General features: G+C 37.9%; 1 protein-coding gene across 1 annotated transcript in view; it reads right to left on the reverse strand.

The window, feature by feature from the left end:
* The window catches only part of Itfg1 (integrin alpha FG-GAP repeat containing 1), a 144,125-nt gene that overhangs the window by 65,979 nt on the left and 58,740 nt on the right, over nucleotides 1-19,406 (reverse strand). The window contains exons 7-8 of the mRNA XM_028893960.2: nucleotides 6,294-6,355; nucleotides 1,745-1,826 (exon numbers count right to left, since the gene is read on the reverse strand). Coding sequence (XP_028749793.1) covers nucleotides 1,745-1,826; nucleotides 6,294-6,355 — 144 coding nt within the window. The remainder of the gene's footprint in view (nucleotides 1-1,744; nucleotides 1,827-6,293; nucleotides 6,356-19,406) is intronic.

Raw genomic sequence — 19,406 nt, forward strand, 5'->3', positions numbered from 1 at the left:
AAACTCTAAATCCTCCTCTTGCCGTCCTCTGACATCACATTTTCCCTCTGCCAGTGGTTCTGGCCCACCTTGAGCTCTCCTGCCATCATTTGTCCTCTGTCAGTTTTTGTTTTATGCCTTCCTTAGAGGGTTCATTTAACTCCTGACCTTTGGGCTCTGGGAGGATTCTCCAACTTTCTTTGGTTTTATTTCTCTGCTTAGACTTACTAAATGTTCCAGCTTTGTTTCTATATATTTTATTAATGTGACAGGGCTAAAGCACCTAAGTATGCAATCTACCTTTATTTAATTTTTACATGTCTTTACGCATTGTACCATTATTATTCTTTAAGTCTTCCAGAATAAATTTATTTTACTTTTTAAGAGGGCTGGAGAGTTGCCTCCGTGGTTAGCAATGCTTGTTGCTCCTGCAAAGAACTTGGACTCCATTCCTAGCACCCACATGGAAGCTTACAATGCTTTCGATCTCCAGGTTGGGCAATCTGGCGCCACCCTCTGACTGCCACAGGCACCAGGCATACATGTACTACACACACATACATGAAAGCAAAACAATCATGTACATAAAACTAACAACCCTAAAGACAAATGAAAAACATTTTTACTTTTCATCTATTCTAGTGTCCGAACAACTTGCTGACTTCCTGGTGCTTCCTTTGTAGGTTCCTGTACCTGCCTTTTCGTTTACTCATGTGGCTGTAACTCCATCCCTGACTGCTTTCCATAGATAGAAGTTAAGTGTCCTAAAACTGCTTCTAGCTGCCTCTCTTTGGACAGAAACCTTGAGGCACCTCATAGACTCCCACAGTCTCCCCAAGGCCTGAGAAGCATTTACTTAAGCACATTCCACTAGATCAAAGGCTTTGTTCAACTTTATTTCTGGAAGTCAATATCTAAATGCTTTAACCAATTCTTCAAAACTGTTCTATTTGCCATAAATTATACAGGATAAAACTAGTCTTTGCTTAACTGTAATCATTTTGATAACCCAAAGTGCTTAGTCAATCTGTATGTTTCTACATTTTTACAGAAACTCTCTTTTCAAGCCAAACTGGTATGTTTACTGGTCACTAACCATACCATTTACATGCTACCACAGACTTTTAGATGAACCTGATAGGTACTTGCAAGTCCAGTCCAAGTTCCCATTGACCAGCCATGTGCTGGTTTTCACTTTCCTGTGGTATCAACTCCATACTCAGAAAAGAACTATAGTCTCTTTCCCCTCTTATATGTAGTAATTGTTTTCATTGTTCTTGTATTTATTTTTGGGATATTTATCTTTGGTCTTCCCACTTACACTGTATTTGTTTAAAGGCAAGGCTCTTACTTTCAAAACTTCAGCTTTATTACATTGTTTTTAGTATATCAATTTAAGTATAATAGAGGTCTGTTTTGCATTTAATTTGTAAGAGTTAACGATCCTGTAAAATTATATGACTTTTCTAATGGAGTTGTTCATGTAACTGAAGATAGAATCAATTTTACACAAACTAAGAAATTCTCTGGCAAAAATTCTCACAATTATTTTGTTAAAAAAACCTTACTGGGTAATAAATTCTTAACTTAGATTTTTCTTTATCGTTCTGTAAGTTGTTCACTTCTACTTTAACTACATAAGCACATAAGAGAAAGCAGGGAAGGCAGAAGTGAGATAACCTGTTATTTGATCATTTCTAGCCTTGGTTGCTGTGTTTTGAAACTGGGAACATGGGGGCAAACTGAGAGGCAAAAGCAGTCTTACCGAAGTCTGCAAATGCTGACTGTCCAACCACCATCAGGTTTTTAGGTTTTTCAAAGACACTACTGATAGAGAAGTTTCCATCCTGTAAAACCAAAAAACCAAAAACCAAAAACAAAAAACAACTATCAATTAGGCCATCATAATGCATTCATCTGTCAAGTGAAAAACTCAAGAGAAAAATACTTTAATCCTCTTGTTCTTTCTCTAAAAGCATCCCAATCTCCTATCCAGCTTTATTATCAGAGGAGTCACAGTGAGCCACAGAAGACACTTGTGATTTGCTTGTTCTTTGCAACTGTCCCATGATGCTTTTCACCCCTGCACTCCAGTTCTACACCTCTAATCAATTCTGTGAATGACTCTTCTAAATCGTGGTTCTTCCCACTCCATTTTAGCTATTTCCTTTGCCCTTTCTATTTCTGTGGTGGAAACACAGCACAAGTTACCATTACATTAATACATATCCTACCTTCTCATATCTACCTTTTTTTATCCATTTCAAACATGTTATTCAAATAACTCACCTTTCCCTAAGTTACTGTGAATCCTGCTCATATTACTGTACCACTTCCAGGTATTCTCTATCAAACTATCTGATAGGAGTAGTAGCCACAGTAACTGGGATAACAAAAGCTCCATTCATCTTCCTCTCAGTCTGAAACCATTTGATAGCTTCTTAATAGATTATCAAAGAGCTAATTACTTAGAGGAGAAGTCAAGACCATGCTAATCTTTTCTAAAGCAGTTTTCTAATCTTACTTTTCAATATTTCAAATCATCTCTCTTCTACTCTCTGAATGCAGTTGGTGATTTCTGTACACATCACTTCTTGCCTGTCTCCTCCTCTGACTTCTCCACTAAAACCCTACGAGCCATTTCAAAAGCTGACTCTTTCTTAAAGCCTTCACTGCTAATCCTGGGTGGGGCAGAGAGAGGCAACTGCTCCTCATATTTTGGCTTCTGTAATGTAAGATTCATCTCTCTCATCACATCTCCTGGTGAGGAGGCATCACTGGCATATCAGTCTTGGCTGTCCTGGAGCACACATCTGGATTTCTCAGAGTGTGATCACTGAGCTGAGCATGTATATGCTCTAGAAAAGTCTTGCTGCTGCAGTTTCAGTGTTCTACTAGTTAATGTGGTTTTATATATTTGACGTTCTATTTGGTCAACTGATAAATTACTGCAAAGTATTTGACCAGTCTTTTACTAAAACTGGCCAGCTATGTAGCATGAATCTTAAAAGGTCTTATTATTAAGAACGAACCTCAAGCTGAGTATTGGGGTGAATGCTGGAAGATCAGAGAAGCAGAACAAGCTACAGCTTCCTTGCCTCGCCAGTTCCTCAGTTGATCCTGTTTCCTCAGACTGGAAGCCTCTGAGTCCTCATCCAAATAGATCTCAGCTGAACTGCTGCTAAAAGTGTAAAAGCTTAACCAGCCTAGTTCCTTGTTCTCATGCCTTAAATACCTTTTTGCTTTCTGCCATCACTTCCTGGGATTAAAGGCTCTTGTTACCGCCTGGCTGTTTCCAGTGTGGCCTTGAACTCACAGAGATCCAGATGGATCTCTGCCTCTGGAATGCTAGGATTCAAGGCGTGTGTGCCACCATTTTCTGGCCTCTATATCTAGTGGCTTTTCCGTTCTCTGACCCCAGATAAGTTTATTAGGGTGCACAATATTTTGGGGAACATAATATCACCACACAGCTATTTTATGAATACTGTTATCTGATTGAGTTAATTTTCAATATATATTTCCCTTCATTTATATTAGTGATACACTTAGTGAGTACTGACACAAGGTCTCTCTTTGTATAACTTCTGTTAGGCTCTTTTAAGAATTCTACTTAGCTCAAACCTGGCCTTTCATCTCCATCCTTATAGAATTACAAAAAATGCAACTAAGTTAGGTTGGTCAGAACCCCTACTCCCCTCAGTTAACTAATAGCTCTGGCCTGCCTTGAGCTAGGATCCTGTTAAGTGAGTTCAGACAAAGATCATTCTTTCCTCTTAGTAACGTTATTCTTTTGTTCCTTGGCTATAAAAATTTCACTTTTTTTTTTGTATTTGTAGTTGAGCCCAATACTCTCGTCCCTATATCAAGGCCCCACTGCAAGTAGTCTCCCTAAATCAAACCCATTTTTCCATCTTTAGCAAGTGTTTAATTAAAAAGATTTTGTGTTTTTAAAAACATTTTAATTTTTATTTTTTACGTATGGGTGTTCTGCCTGCATTTATGTCTGATCTTCCAGCATTCACCCAAATACTCAGCTTGAGGTTTGTTCTTAATAATAAGACCTTTTAAGATTCATGCTACATAGCTGGCCAGTTTTAGTAAATGCATGCAGTGCTTGTGGAGGCCAGAAGGTAGCATTGGATCACTTAGGACTGGAGTTGTGATCCACCATGTGGGTGCTGAGATTTGAATTCAAACCCAGGGTCCTTGAAAGAGTAGCTGGTGCTTATAACAACTGAGTGGTCTCTCTAGTCCCCTGGCTATTTTGTTTGTTTTATTTTTGATTTTTGCTTCAGACAGGGTCTCATTATATAGCCTTGCCTGGCCTGGAATGTGCCATGTAGAGCAGGCTGGCCTCAAGTCACAGAGATCTGTGTGCCTCAACCTCTCAAGTGCTGGGATTAAAGACATGTATCACCATGACTAGCTTTTTATCCAAGTGTTTGGATAATTTTTTACTTTAATGGTTACTCACTGACCCTGTCACTTTATTAAAACAACTTAGTTTATGTTAATAAAAATATTTGTTTTCTTTAAAGGAAAAAAATTTAAAGAAAAATGATCTCAATCAAGAATCTGTATTCTTCATGAACCTTGTTTTGCTATGCTTGATCACCTGTAAATCAGGCTATAATGAGAGGGTCCTGTGCATGTAAAAGTGTTTCATAATCTCATATACAAATTCTACTTACTTGTATCAAGGCTTGCCTGCCCATCCCCAGTATAAATTAATCAAATAGGTCTTGTGTGCTCTAAGCTCGAGATTTACTTGAGGTAGGAATAAAAGGCCATCTTCAAGCAAGTGTTCTTTAGCAGTGTGAGTCTTAGTGTCAATTATAAGAAATACACTAACAAGATTCTGTCATCAGACACAGAAATGCAGTTCTATTTTAAACCCAGGACACTGACCAAGGTTACTGTGTATTCCGCCATCTTTCTCACCTTTCCCTGCCCTGTTAAAAAAACAACTGAGTGAGTCACCTAGAGGCAGTCAGAGGCTCTGATCCCCCTTAAACAGGAATCATAGCAACATCATTGGCCTGGTGATAAGAAACGATTTTCCTTTGGGGGTGGGGGTGGGAAGACAACTAAAGGGAAAAAAAGGCCGGGCACTGGTGGCGCACGCCTTTAATCCCACCGCTTGGGAGGCAGAGGGAGGTGGATCTCTGTGAGTTCAAGATCAGCCTGGTCTACAGAGTAAGATCCAGGACAGCCAGGGTTATACAGAGAAACCCTGTCTTGAAAAACAAACAAACAAACAAACAACAACAACCAAAAAAAAAAAAAAAAAAGAAATGACTTTCCAGCAACCTCTTCCCATGAGTTTGTGCTGTACATTTGCTAGAACTGATTATTTACTCCCAGAATTCTCATAAAATCTAGGGAATGGCTTTAATCTGGACTGAGTAAAAGACAACCAGATAATCAGGAGTAATTAGGTGGAAAATCAAAAAGTCTAAAACTAAACTTTGATGCCTACTCTGCACCCATGTGCTTTCTTCGCAGATATTCGACTGAGCAGACTATTAGCCCATTTTCCATGAAGAATGAGACTTTCATACTTGACTAATATGTGACAAATGTCACTGAGTTGGCCATTTTTACTGGCCTTGAATTCTACTTTCCATTATGCAGTTTGAAATTGAGCTTTGATATTTCTGGTGGTTTGCTCTTTGTTAATTTATCTTTCATATGACCTATATTAAGCTAAAAATCAAAGCATGAAACTGCCTTGAAAACTTATTAACTATTAACACCTATGGGGAAAGACTCCTTAATCTCAGTCAACCTGGCAGTAAATTGTCATTTGTTTTTAATTATTCTTTTAAAAATTAATTTTGTTTTTTTGACACATTCATATAATTGTATACTGTATTTTGATTATGCCATCCCATCTTCTCTTATCTCTCCCAATTATTTAGTTCTCCATGTAATTATGTAAGCCTAAATAAAGGTGAGGAAAAAAATTACTTTTTAAAAAAAAGTTCACAAATCATCAAGCTGAAAAATTAAATGTCAGTATCCTCTTTCAACAGCTGACAGGCTAGCAGGGGTCCTGTTAACATCTTCATTAGAGCAGGCTTATTGCTTTAATTGGCAGTCATGCCTAAAGTCCTGCAGAACCTGATGCTTAAGCAACCACTTCCTTCAGGATTCAGTAGTCTGAGTGCAGCAATGCAAGCAAGGGCTCTTAATGCTCTCCTGTTTATTGCTGCAACCAACCACATGATCACAGTAACCTCATTTAATAAGACTGTGTGCCTTTATGCAAATCGAGAATTTAAAAATGCTTCAGAGAAATGATTTCTTACCAGATTTTCCCATATCTCAAACTGGAAGGTATTAGAGGCAGACAATGTTGTGAGGAATAAATCTAGAGGGAAAACAAACAGCAATGTAAATTTTTGTAGTCATACTGATGTATATACATTTAAAAGCAGGAAGAAGTGCCATACATAGAATGGTTATTAATATATTTCTACCTTAACATAAATTGTTTGATTACATTTTAGCAAATTTGATCATTTTTAAAAAAACGCAGATGACCTTGAACAGAACAATTAAGGAAAATGTACTCTTCATTGTTAAGAGCACATTTGCTATGAGACCTCCAAATGCAATCTGTATTTTCAGGGACAATTATTTCCAGCTTTTTCTTTTTGTTCCTTTTTTGTAGAGATGGGGATAGAACTCAGGTTTATACATGTCAATAAACTACTATCTTTCACCTATAAGCCTGGTCCTAGCTTTTAAAATTGTATTTTATTTTTGAGAAAGTCTCTCTATGTATCCCTAGCTGTCTTGGAACTCCCTCTGTAGACCAGGGTGGTCTCAAACACATAGAGAGCCACCTGCCTCTGCCTCCCGAGAGCTGGGATTAGAGGCGTGTGCCACCACATCTGGCTCTTAAATCTTCTTTTATTTCAAGGTACACTATTTCGATCACAATCAGTTTACATTTTCACCCTTAAAGCTGCCTCTGTCTATCACAGGATGGTCCAGCACCATGTTCAAACTCAGCACCCGAAATCTTAGAGCTCACATTAAGTGGGCAGTAAGTCAGGCTTCCTATTCTGAGTAACAAAAGGTTTGTCCTCATAAACTAATACTACAGGAAGTGACTGCAAAGTGCACGGGTAAAATGTCTTTAGGAAACAATACGTTGACAGTGAAACCAAACACCCTCTTAATGCCAAGGTCAGGCATATAAGCATTTATTTGAGGAATATAATTTATTTTTTTTTATAACAGCAATTTTACCTAGTGACTATTAAAGGTCTGAAGCCTAGTAGGTGACTTTTGGAATTTTAAAGTGGTTTCACTCTCATATGCTCTAAAATTGCTATTATTCATTATGACTCCAGACCACGAATATTTTAAAGAAATGCTTTTCCCCAACATGATGCTTAGGAAACTAGCAGTCACATTTTATTACTTTGTGTCAAATTTTATACAAGTTTATGAAGGTGGTATATGTAATTATTATAGCTTGGTTCAAAGAACTTGAACTAATTTGCTCACTCTTATAATTAGCTGAACTTAGACTCCTGACTCTGGGGAGAATAATTTTTATGTCCACACATCAAATGCCTCAGCATTTGCTACGATCAGTCTGAAGACACTTTGCTTCTAGACAGAGAATTGTAGCATTTGATGAAGATGACTGATACCTTTATTGTCCCAGGCATACTCTGGCTGAGGTATTCACTTTCACATTTATCTGGCAGCATTTATCTGGTAGGTGATGAAAAACCTATCAGCAATCTCCTCTCATTTGGCTATGCATTTCTCCACTTACAACAATTAACCAAACGCAAAGTTGTTTTCATTCCTTTTTTTCTGATTGTAGAAATTGTAGAAGATTTCATCTTTCATGGGAAATCCTTATTATCTGTTTCTACTACTCACACAGGCACACTCTAACAGAGCAGTTGGCATCGGGTTTTACCATACTCTCTCCATCTACTTGCATCTACATGTGCACTCCATCTGTACTTGCCCTTTGTGCTGGCTAGTTTTATGTCAACTTGACAAAGGTTATAGGAACCTGAGAGGAGGGAACTGCAATAGAGAAAATGCCTTCATAAGATTGGGATGTAGCCTGTAGAACATTTTCTTAAATAGTGATTGACGTGGGAGGACCCAGCCCATTGTGGGTGGTACCATCTTGGGCTTGTGACCTTGGTGCTATAAGAAAGCAGACTGAGCAAGCCATGAAGAGTGAGCCCATAAGTAGCACTGCTCCACAGCCTCTGTGTCAGCTTCTGCCCAGTTTCACTCCTGCCTTGGCTTTCCTCAGTGGACTGTGATTTAGGATGGGTAAGCCAAATAATCCTTTTTGTCCCCAAGTTGCTTTTGGTCATGATGTTTCATCACAGCAATAAAAACCCTAAGATACTCTTATACTTCAGAATCACCTTGTAAATGAATTCTTCAAAATTGGCTCAAATTTCTCCCTTTCCTTCCAGATCTTTCCTTAAGGCACAGCATTTTCCCCATTGTTATTCCATGGTGACATTCTGAATTCACACATGTCTTTGGAGTTTCTTGAGTGTGGGAGTCTTGCTTAATTGATTATCTCTGTGGTTTCTATGTACTTGGTAAGAGTATGTGTTCAAATTATTATTGAGCAATTAAATATGATTGGCTGTGATAGCTATTCTTGGTTGTAAACTTGAGTATATCTTAAATTAACTAAACACCAAAATGGATGGGCATACATGTGAATGATTTTTTGCTTAATTAAAACATTTGAAGTGAGAAGATCCAGTTCTAATCCTGATCTTTGAGGTGGGAACACCTACTTTTAATCTTGGCTACACCTTCTGCTGGAAGTCTTTATATAAAAGGCATGGAAGAAGGAAGCTTCTGCTTCTTCTTCCTTCTTCCTCTTCTTCTTCTTTTTCCTTCTTCCTCTTCCTCTTCTTCTTTTCCTGCTTACTCTTGCTCTCACTAGCAAGTTCATTCCTTCACCGGCATTAGAATCTACTTCTTTGGGATTCTGGCATATACTAAAGCCCAGCTGAGACAGCCTTATGGATGGAGTAACCATTGTATTCTTGGACCTTCTATTCATACACCTCCATTTTTGGACTAGTTGGGCCACAGTAAGTCATTCTAATAAATCCCATTTATATGTATGTATGTGTGTGTGTGTGTGTGTGTGTGTGTGTGTGTGTGTATACACATACTTTCTATAAATTCTGTTACTCTAGAAAACTCTGACTAATACACTGGTCATGGTGACTACTAAGAAGAATGTACATGATAATGCTTTTAAATGATTTGAAAAGGTAGCAATAGCTGGGCAGTGGTGGCACATGACTTTAATCCCAGCACTTGGGAGGCAGAGGCACGTGGATCTCTGAGTTTGAGGCTAGCCTGGTCTACAGCTCAAGTTAAAGGATAGCCAGGAATGCACAGAGAAACGTTGTCTTGAAAAACAAAACAACAACAACAAAAAACCCCAAAACAAACAAACAAAAAGAAAGAATAGAAAAGAAATGGTAGCAATCAGCATATTAAAGTTTTTGGGATTAATAAGGATTATTACTCACAGACGAATCAGAATCACTAAAGAAGCATTTGATATAAATCCTGAGATCCTTGAAAGCAGTAAATACAGAAGAAAGGCACCCATGCCTCTACTACAGGACAACTGGGCACAAGTCAGAGTTCTTCAGACTAAATGGCACATGTCGCTAAAACGGTGGGCTTGTTTAGTGGTAAAGGAGCTAGAATCTTCTGGACAAAGATTCAAAGGCTCAGTGCAGATCTTCAGGGGCCTGGAGCTACTCTGTTACCACACATAGTAGACAGCAGCCAGTAATTTATTGCTACTCTTAGAAGACAATTCCTTTTTCCTGCTGGTGCTATATGAGTCTTAGCATAGTGATCGCATAAAATGTGGTAAATTACTAACTTCTTGCTTTGTACATATTTGAAAAATTTAAGAACTATAACATACAGTGCTACTATTTTTACAGTTTCACTAGCTGCTTGTTAAAACTGTAAAGCACTAAAGCTACCCGAGGAAGTGTAGTAAAGCTATACTTGAAGTGCCTTTAAAAAAAATCTCATTTCGGTTTTGAATTATGTAAAGAGGTTATAGAAAAATGTTTACTACTTAGAGAAATAAAATAGAAATGATTAATTATTGATAACTCATTATAAAGAATCAATCATATTTCATAGTGAATAAAGTAACTATTAGAAAAAATCTTTAGGACATCAGCTATGAGACAGTGTCTTCTACGTATGATGGGGAAGCTGCATCCATGAAACTGCAGCAATAACCTGAACAATGACAACACCAGCTGACATGCCAAGGTGGCCTCTCACAAGGCCATATCCCTAAATGAAGAACTAAGGCAATGATGTGTACTCAGAAGGAGAATCAGGCTTTTTCAAAAACAATTCTGATAACCCTGACAGTCAGAAGTACCCCTGCAGTCAGCCCTAAACACATATTCATCTGAACAATATTAACTGGACTCAGAAGGTTGTATCTATATATACATATGTGTCCATGTGTATATGTGCATACATAAATATTAGAATCAGTCTTCTCCAGGGACAAGCCTGATAACCCTGATAGGTCATAGGTCAACCCTCTAGTCAGCCCTAAATAACACCAGAGGGACTCAAAAGGTTGTATTCATATATACATACATATATACATATACATATAAATAAATAATAGTTCATGCATTTGAGAGATAGTGAAAGATACATGAGAAAAGTTGAAAAAGGGAGAGGAAGGGGTGGAAATGATGTACATTTAGTTCTTATGTATGAAATTCTAAAAGATAAATAAAACAACATTAGAGACCTACACGATGGCTCAGTAGCTAAAGAAGATTGCCACCAAGACTGATAACCTGAGTTTGATGTGAAGGTCACACATGGTAGAAGCAGCTGATTGACTAGTAAATTGTTCTTTGCCCTCCACAGGGGTGTACCCCCACCCCCACTTCATCATACATACAATAAATAAATGTAATAAAAAAGAAAAAAGTTTAGTCAGCAAAGCAACAAAGCCTCTGTCTCTCTGATGGGTAAGAGTAAGTTACACAATAGAATGAAAGAGAATACACCCAAGATAATGCTAATGGATGCTCCCAGATCATCTCTCAGGAGTGAAGGGTTTACTTGATGAGCTGTGGGTAGTTCTGCTCTTAGACAGCCTAAGTAGTCAGTATTTCGAAGAGGTTTTGAGAAACCCACATTCAATAACCTGTCAGTTCACTGGCAAGAGCATGGATCCACAAAGAATTCAGGGTAACCCTGTGTGGTCACTGCTTCCATGTTCACAGCTCGCATATAGTTATAGTCAGTTGAAATTTTAAGTGACATTAGATCAAAATACAACTCTGGTTCCTTTTCTTCTCACCCATTAATAGAATATTTCCTAAAATGAAACTTCCCTGTTTTCCAGGGAACCAAACTGATAGCAATTGCTACCCAAAGTGACTGAAAAAAGCAACGAGAATGTAGAGTTGGGCCACCTAATGTGATGAACAGCACAGTTAGACCAGCAAAGCTATCTCTCCCTGTCTTGAGATAGTATTCTGGTATCTACTATTTCAGGCTTTTACATGAATATGGGCTAAATTCTAACTATAAGGACAGTGCATTCGACAGCTATGGCCATGCCAACTGACAATGTGACAAAAAAGTCATGAGGGCTAAGCATGGTTGGTTAGAAATGAAACACTAAGTGTGGATGATTCCATCATGGCTAAATAGAGGTGGTTAGTGGTCATCTCTTTCAGCAGAGCTCAAACAACTGAACAGCAGCATTTCAAGGTGAGTGGCTGAAGGAAGACACTAGTTCTCAACAAGGGAGACTCAGAAACCATATTAAGACCCAGAAATCTGAGCTGGCAACATATAAAGAGGAACAAAGTACTGGAAATTTCTATTCAGGCTCTCTGTCTGGGAAGACTCACTAATAGTGGGAAGGGTAAATGAGACTGCCTAGCAGATGCTATTGGTGAGGAGGCCATCAATTTTAGCTTCAGGAGAACCATGGAGCTCTCCCAGTTAGAAGACTTGCCTAGAGTTGGCACAGTATGCTTTAAACAAAGAACTTGGATTGTTTCCAGTGCCCAGATCCACACTGTTGCAGTATGGTCCTATATTGAAAACCAAACCATTGTTAGAATTAATAGTACCCCAGAGGGCAGACTTACACGCACGCACGCACGCACGCACGTCTTTGGAAGCCCAAATACATATCAAAGTACTTGTACAAAAAAGGCTGTAAACTCACAAACCCAATTAGACTCAGCAGTGAAATTATGACCCTAGCATCCAAGCTTATGCAGCGTCTTACACTATAGAAAACATGTTGTTTAGCACAGCAGGGGTCAATGACCCAGCTCTGAAAACCAAGGAACTTGGCTCTGCCCTTTTGTTACCTGCTGCTGTTGTATGCTACCATCAGGCTTAAGAATAACACAGCAGTCTCTAACCCCGACTTCCTCTATGCCTGGCCATAGTACGTTCTCCCTGTGTAGTTCACTCCTAAGAATGAACCTCCTGTGTTGTATGGTTCCTGTTACTGATGCTGGCTACTATCATGCTGTGTTATCAGGAAAACCGAGGATGTGTGTCTCACTGGTCCTTGCTTCTAGATGGTTCTATCATGAGCCATACAGCAGCACCACTCCTAGAAACACCCAAAGACCCACATTGTCAATGCAGTTTGTTCAAGCAGGGTTTAAGGACTCATCTATTACGGATAACTTTACCAGAGACACTACTGACGGCTAGAAGCCCTTGTATTGGTAGTGTTCAGCCCTGGGTCCTGGGGACATATACCTTATACTCTCAACAGCCCTGGAGTGACTGAGGTGGAATCACTGCACAGAGGGTCCATTCCACTGCTGTGTGCACCATTTCTGTATCTGCTACTAAAGTGCTTCCAACCCCATTTGTCCAAGTTATCTTCCTTGACCCAAACCATCGATCACTGCTCAAAAAGACTACGGTGCCTAACTAGAAACCAAGCCTAACAAATCAACCCCAAAGACAACTAAGAAATCAACACCAAACTCATTCTCAGAAGAATGTGGTCTACCATGAAAGAGATTTTATAAAAATTGTTAAGAACAACTAATTTCAATAGATGGGCAAATTATCAGTGAAGTAAAACAGCAACTATTAAAATACAAGGCAACACGATGCTTCCAAAAAAACGCAGTATTTCTAAGAGCACGAATAAAATGTTACCAAAAAGAGCATGATAAAGACTTTGAAGTGATGATTCCAAGGAAATTCAACTAGTTTACAAGAGAATACAGACAAGTAATTCTATCAAATTAGGAAAAAAAAAGTAAAACAAATGAGGAATTTGGAAAAATATTACAAGATATTAAAAGGAAATCTTGAAACTGAAGAAACAGTGAAATAAACGCATGGCTGAAGTTTCAATGACAAGCAAGATAAAGCAGAACTTGTGAATAGAAAGTCATGTCTCACAAGATGTCTGCATCCTGTGATGTCACCAGGTCACAGACTAGAGGAGCCTGTTGTGTTTCCCTTCACAACAGAGGACCAGAGGGAAAATAAGACTGTTTGGGGCAGGGCATTGGCCACAGTGGATATGTGGCAGAGTCAGAGTTGGGAGAGAATTAAACAGCTTTATTAGGGGTTAATAAAGCACATAGAACAACAGGGCTCATGTTCATCAGAGTAAGGCCTACTCCACAAACACAGACACTGCCAAGGCTAGTAATAGCTGAAAATGGTACATGGACCTCTATTAAAGCAAACACCTAGAATGGAAGCTAATACAACCTGATACCTTAGGTGATATTACAAAGAGAAAGGTTTTTACTTTGAAAGTTATCTCAGAAAATTGGTAGAGGTAAATAATCATCAAACACATACAAGCAATACTAACAAACAAACAAACAGATAAGCTCAACAAACCAACTAGGTAACATGTCATCTCTAAAGAAACATGATAACCACAAAGAAAAGATTGGCCAATTTCTCAAGAATTACAATATATGAAAAGAGAGCCAGCAAGATGTGGTTAAAAAAACAGTTTAAGCCTGATGACCAGATTTTGATCCCCAAGACCCAGATGATAGAGAGAACTGACTCCCCCAAACTGGCCACACACACACACACACACACACACACACACACACACACACACACACACACGCATGCACACATGTAAATATAATAAAAAGTTATACGTTCTTTAAAGAATATGAAAACATAGTGAAACACAAGAGAATACAGTCAGTCAATTCACAGAAACTGGTAAAACAAGCTGTGATGTGAATGAGAAATCCAGCAAGGGGAATTAAAACGAATTTGTAGTAAAGGAGTCAATAAACTAAAAAAAAAAAAAAAAAACCAAACCAAACCAACAACAACAAAATCCCAAAACAATGCAACACCTGAGAAGAAAAACTATTAGACAAAAGTAAGATTACTGAGCATGAAGACCAAGTTCTTGAAATAATCCGACAGAAGAAGAATTATTTAAAAAGCATCTTTGACACTTATGGGAGATCATGAACCAAGGAAGCATATGTATTTAGGTTGTCTATGAACCAAAAGGAGAAGGAAAGGAAAGAAGGGGTATATATAGTAAAGTTAATGAACTTATGTTTGAAAATTTTATAAATCTTGCATCTTCAGGAAAAGGACATTTATAGGACTCAAATATATTAAATAATAATAATAATAATAATAATAATAAATAGTAATAATAGCAGCCCTCTCAGAGGCATATCATAGTCAAAACTGTCAAAAATCTAAGACAAAGACAGAAATCTAAATATAAAACAATTATTTATAAGGGATTCTCTTTACACTAATAGCAGATTTACTATGCATAAATGTTACAGGCCAGGAGAGAATGGAATGGTATGTTCAAAGTCCTTAAAGAAAAAAAGAAAAAAAAAATACCACTGTAGTATAGTATACACACCAAAAATTTCCTTCAGATAACAAGGAAAAGTAGATTTTTTTTTCTTAAGACAAGCAAAAAACAAGAGAACCTGAGGCTGAAGAGATTTGTTAAGAGCATGGATTCTTTTGCAGAGAACCTGGGTTCGATTCCTAGCACCAGATGGCTGACAACCATTTGTAACTACAATTCTAGGTGAAGGCACATATATGGTACACAAAAATGTAGGCAAACACGCATACATATAAAATAAAAATTAGAAAAAGACAAAACAACTTACCACTACCATAACAGCTCTATAAGAAATATTTAAGAAACTCCTATAGTAGAAGCAAAAGATGGAAACTACCACCATGAAGTTATGCAGACACACAAGTATCACCAGCAAGCCAGATATACACAGAAAAAGAAAGAATCAAATCCTATCAATAGAAAACCAACCAAGTGAAAAGGATGAACAAGAAAGGAACAAAAGATCTACAGAACAAACAGAAAATAGCCCAAAAGGATGCCAAGGGCATATCTTCATTTAGCAGTAAGGAATTTCAATATAAATGGATTGAATTTCCCAGTTAAAAGATACAGACTTCCTGAAAGGGTAAAAATTAGATCCAATGAATGATACTTTGATTGCAAGAAGCTGACTTCATTTGAAGGACATAACATAAAATGAAAATGAAGGGGTGAGAGAAGGTACATTCAAAATGGAAAACAAAACAGAGCGGTAGGTATACATAAATAAAATGGACTTTAGGTGACAAATTGTAAAAAGATACAGAAGGCCACTGTACAATATTAAGAGATCATCAGGAAGAAGTAAATTGCAAACTGATATGCTCCTAACACTCTTACTTAGTTATATACAGCAAACATTAGATCTAAAGGGAGAAACTAATATATAACCACAAAGGAGGTTGAACAGCCAAAACAACCAATAACCACGAGTAACAGGAACAAAGCTGAGGCATCACAATCCCAGTCTCAAGACAAACTACCAGACAGCATGGTACTGACAACATCATACACAAAACAGTGGGAGAAAATGGAAATTCCATCAGAGACCCACAGATTACCAACAATGGCATCAAAACAGTTAACTAGAGGAAGTATAGCCTCTTCAACAAATGTGGGGATACAGGTTACTGACTTAAAATGCTTCAAAAATGAAAATATAAGGTCTGAAACTACAAAGCTATAATACCAGAAGGGAACACAGGACAAACAGTTATTTACAGGTGATGTTTTTTGATATGACTCCAAAGGCATAAAAATGAAAAGCAAAAATAAACAAATAGCAAAGGAAACATTAAGATCAAAGAACAAAATACTGGCTGTATTTATCTGACAATGGCTGTACATCTGGGTATAGAAAAGGCACAAAAATGCAACATGAAGCAAATAGTACAACTTAAAAATAGGCAAATGATCTGGTACACATTCTCAAAGGAAACAAGTGTACATGACCAGTAAATAAAAAAATAATGCTCGAAGTAATCAGTCATCAGAGAACTACAAATCAAAAGCACAATGAGATGTTTCTCCACAGTTAGAATAACTATTATCAGAAAGAACAAAAATGTTGGGAGAACATGCAGAAAATAGGGAATTTTTCTATATTGTTTTGGAGTGTAAATCATTATAGCTATTATGGAGAACAGTGTGTAAGGTCCACAAAAAAAAAAAACGAAAGAAAGAAAGAAAGAAAGAAAGAAAGAAAGAAAGAAGGGAGGGAGGGAGGGAGGGAGGGAGGGAGGGAGGGAGGAGGGAGGGAGGAGAGGAGAGAGAGAGAGAGAGAGAGAGAGAGAGAGAGAGAGAGAGAGAGAGAGAGAGAGAGAGAGAAGAGTATATTATTCAAGTCTCCAATTCTGGGAATATAACCAAAAACAATGAAACTAACATATAGGAGACATCTGCACTCATAGCAGTGGTACTCACAACAGCCAACGATGCATGACTGCTTTGGTGGTGGATAAGCACATAAAAATATATTTGATAGTGAAAGTGTAAAACACAACATGAAACAGAATAGCTGTTCTAATTGCACTGAAGTTCACTGACACATATAGACTTTTGCTCTAGTTAATCTCACCATGTAACTTTTTTATTTGCAAGTTCTTCACTATGAAATTTTAACTATTAAAAATAAAGTAAAATCAATTTCAACTGAAAGTCACATATTTTAATCAAGAAGATGAATGCTCTAAAATTTACGAGTAGAGGGCTATAGAGATGGCTCAGAGGATCAAACCTGCTGTCAAGCCTGAGTACCTCAGTTCAGCTCCTGGGACTGATGGTGGAAGGAGAGAACTAACCTCTTCTAGTCATCCTGTGACTTCCACACACATGCTGTGGTACTCAAGTACCACCCCACCTCCACCCCCAGCCCAATAATAATAAATAGTTAAAATATTTGTGAGTATAGGCTGTTGGTCTCTGTAATAATTGTTAGATCAGAATAAACTATAAAACACAACACAACAGATTTATTAAGGATAGCCTTTATTTTTGTAAATCCACAGAAAGCATAGTTAGATCCAAAGTAAGTTTTTGTTGTTGCAATTTATTGTTTTTATGAGACATGGTTTCATGCAGCACAGGTTGGCCTTGAACCCAAAATGTAGCTAAGGATGAGCCAGCAGACCTCTAGCTAGTTCTCACCTAGTCCAGAAATTCTTCTTCTTTTCTTATCTGTTCACAGTTCCCTGTGTACAAACTATCAAGGAACTTTCTACAGAACAGAATGACAGTGATGTTAAGGGAACATGGTGTTTCACAGTTTCCAGACAGTATCTGTGCTGAACTTAAAAGTAATATGATAAAATATTTGCAATGTGATAAATCCGGGGGGACTTGGAGAAGGTAAGGCAAAGTGTGAGCCATCCCGAGGCTTTTCTCCAGCTGAGAAATGATGTATTTACAGTAAATGATCATTTCTTTTCTTCTTTTCTTTCTTTTTTGCACATCATATCCACTCATCTATCCAACATCTTCAAGAAGCTTCCATATGCTTAGCACTCAAACAGGTATCACAGAGACATGGATGAAGAATGTCTCTTGTGTTTGAGGAACTCTTTGTCCTTAGAGGAGACAGATGTACAAACTGACAAATATTATGAGGCACTGGCTGTGCCAGAATTGAACAGATCCTATTCAAATAGGCACACTATCTGCTTGAATAAATTTGGGGAAGGCATCAAGAAGTGACATGTATGCTGGGCAGAAATATGTCCTCCTTCTGCACTTGTACATGTGCACATGTATCTGAGTGCTCACATGCATGGATACATTTGAAGGTCAGAGGTTGAAGTTTGAATGCCTTCTTCAATTGCTTCACCATCTAATTTCAAAACTTATCTTCCATTCTTTGACAATTTCATAGATGCACAAGTGAATATTGGTCATTTTCACCTCCCACTTAGCTTCTCATTTCCTTCCCTTTAATGTTGAAACTTTTCAATGAGCACCTCATTGTTTTACATTGGGTGTCTTCCTCTATCCTTCCTAACTTATGTTTGAGACTGCTACAAGCCGCAGAAATATGAAGTAGGAATTCAGCTGATTATGACAGAGCTATTACCTGGAAGAGTCAAGGACTTTTTCCAGAGGAAGTAAGACTCAAGGAAGTATTGGTGATATTGGCTTTTGAATATATCAGCTATCTCCTGCAATGAATTTCATGTGTGCTATTATAGCTTTCCCATTTGATTCTTCTAACAGTGTGATTGATAATTCTTTAGGCAAAAGAATCACACAGGCAAGACTTCCTTCTTCTAGGCTTTTGTTTCACCTTTTTTTAACATTAGAATCAGATGTTTGCCTTCTGTAATCATCTCCTTTTAGCAAGCATCCAAGGCCAGGGCCATCTCTGGACAAAAGCATTTTATCTGAGATACCTTTCAAATATCCAAGGACAGACAGCAGACAAAATAAGCATTCCAGACCACCTTCTAGTCTCCTGAATTGAGGTAAATATCCACATGGAGACATTCGCCAAGGTCAGGCTGATGTTAGGTACACAACTTTGTTTCTTGTGCAAGTTAAGCTTAAACCCTTCTTTCTTCCATAGCCCAAGTGGTATTCTCTAGACTTCCTCTCTAACAATTAACTCATAGAACAAAAGAGCCTTTTCATACCAGGTATATCAAATGTGATACAGGCTGCCTAGCTACCCCCGCCCTGGCCAAAAACAGCACAGCTGAATTAAACTGACACAGATAAGGCTCCAAAGGAAAGAAAAGGCAGTTTTATTTTACTCATGAATTATTAGTGACATGTAACTCCCAACATTTAACCTAACCACTTCTAGGAATGTAGTTTGAGCACATAAATTCCCTTTTTCTGATTTGTTAACCTATTTTAGCCCTTAGTTGACCCCACATCTTTTAACCATTCCTCTTTTGGGTTGTAATGAAGCTGACAATCACTGTTTTTGGTATGGACCCTTTCAGCTCCTTTTAGGACCCTGAAAACCTCACAATGCCGGACTGCT

The sequence above is a fragment of the Peromyscus leucopus genome, chromosome 5, assembly GCF_004664715.2.
Source record: "Peromyscus leucopus breed LL Stock chromosome 5, UCI_PerLeu_2.1, whole genome shotgun sequence".
Taxonomy (NCBI): Eukaryota; Metazoa; Chordata; class Mammalia; order Rodentia; family Cricetidae; genus Peromyscus; species Peromyscus leucopus.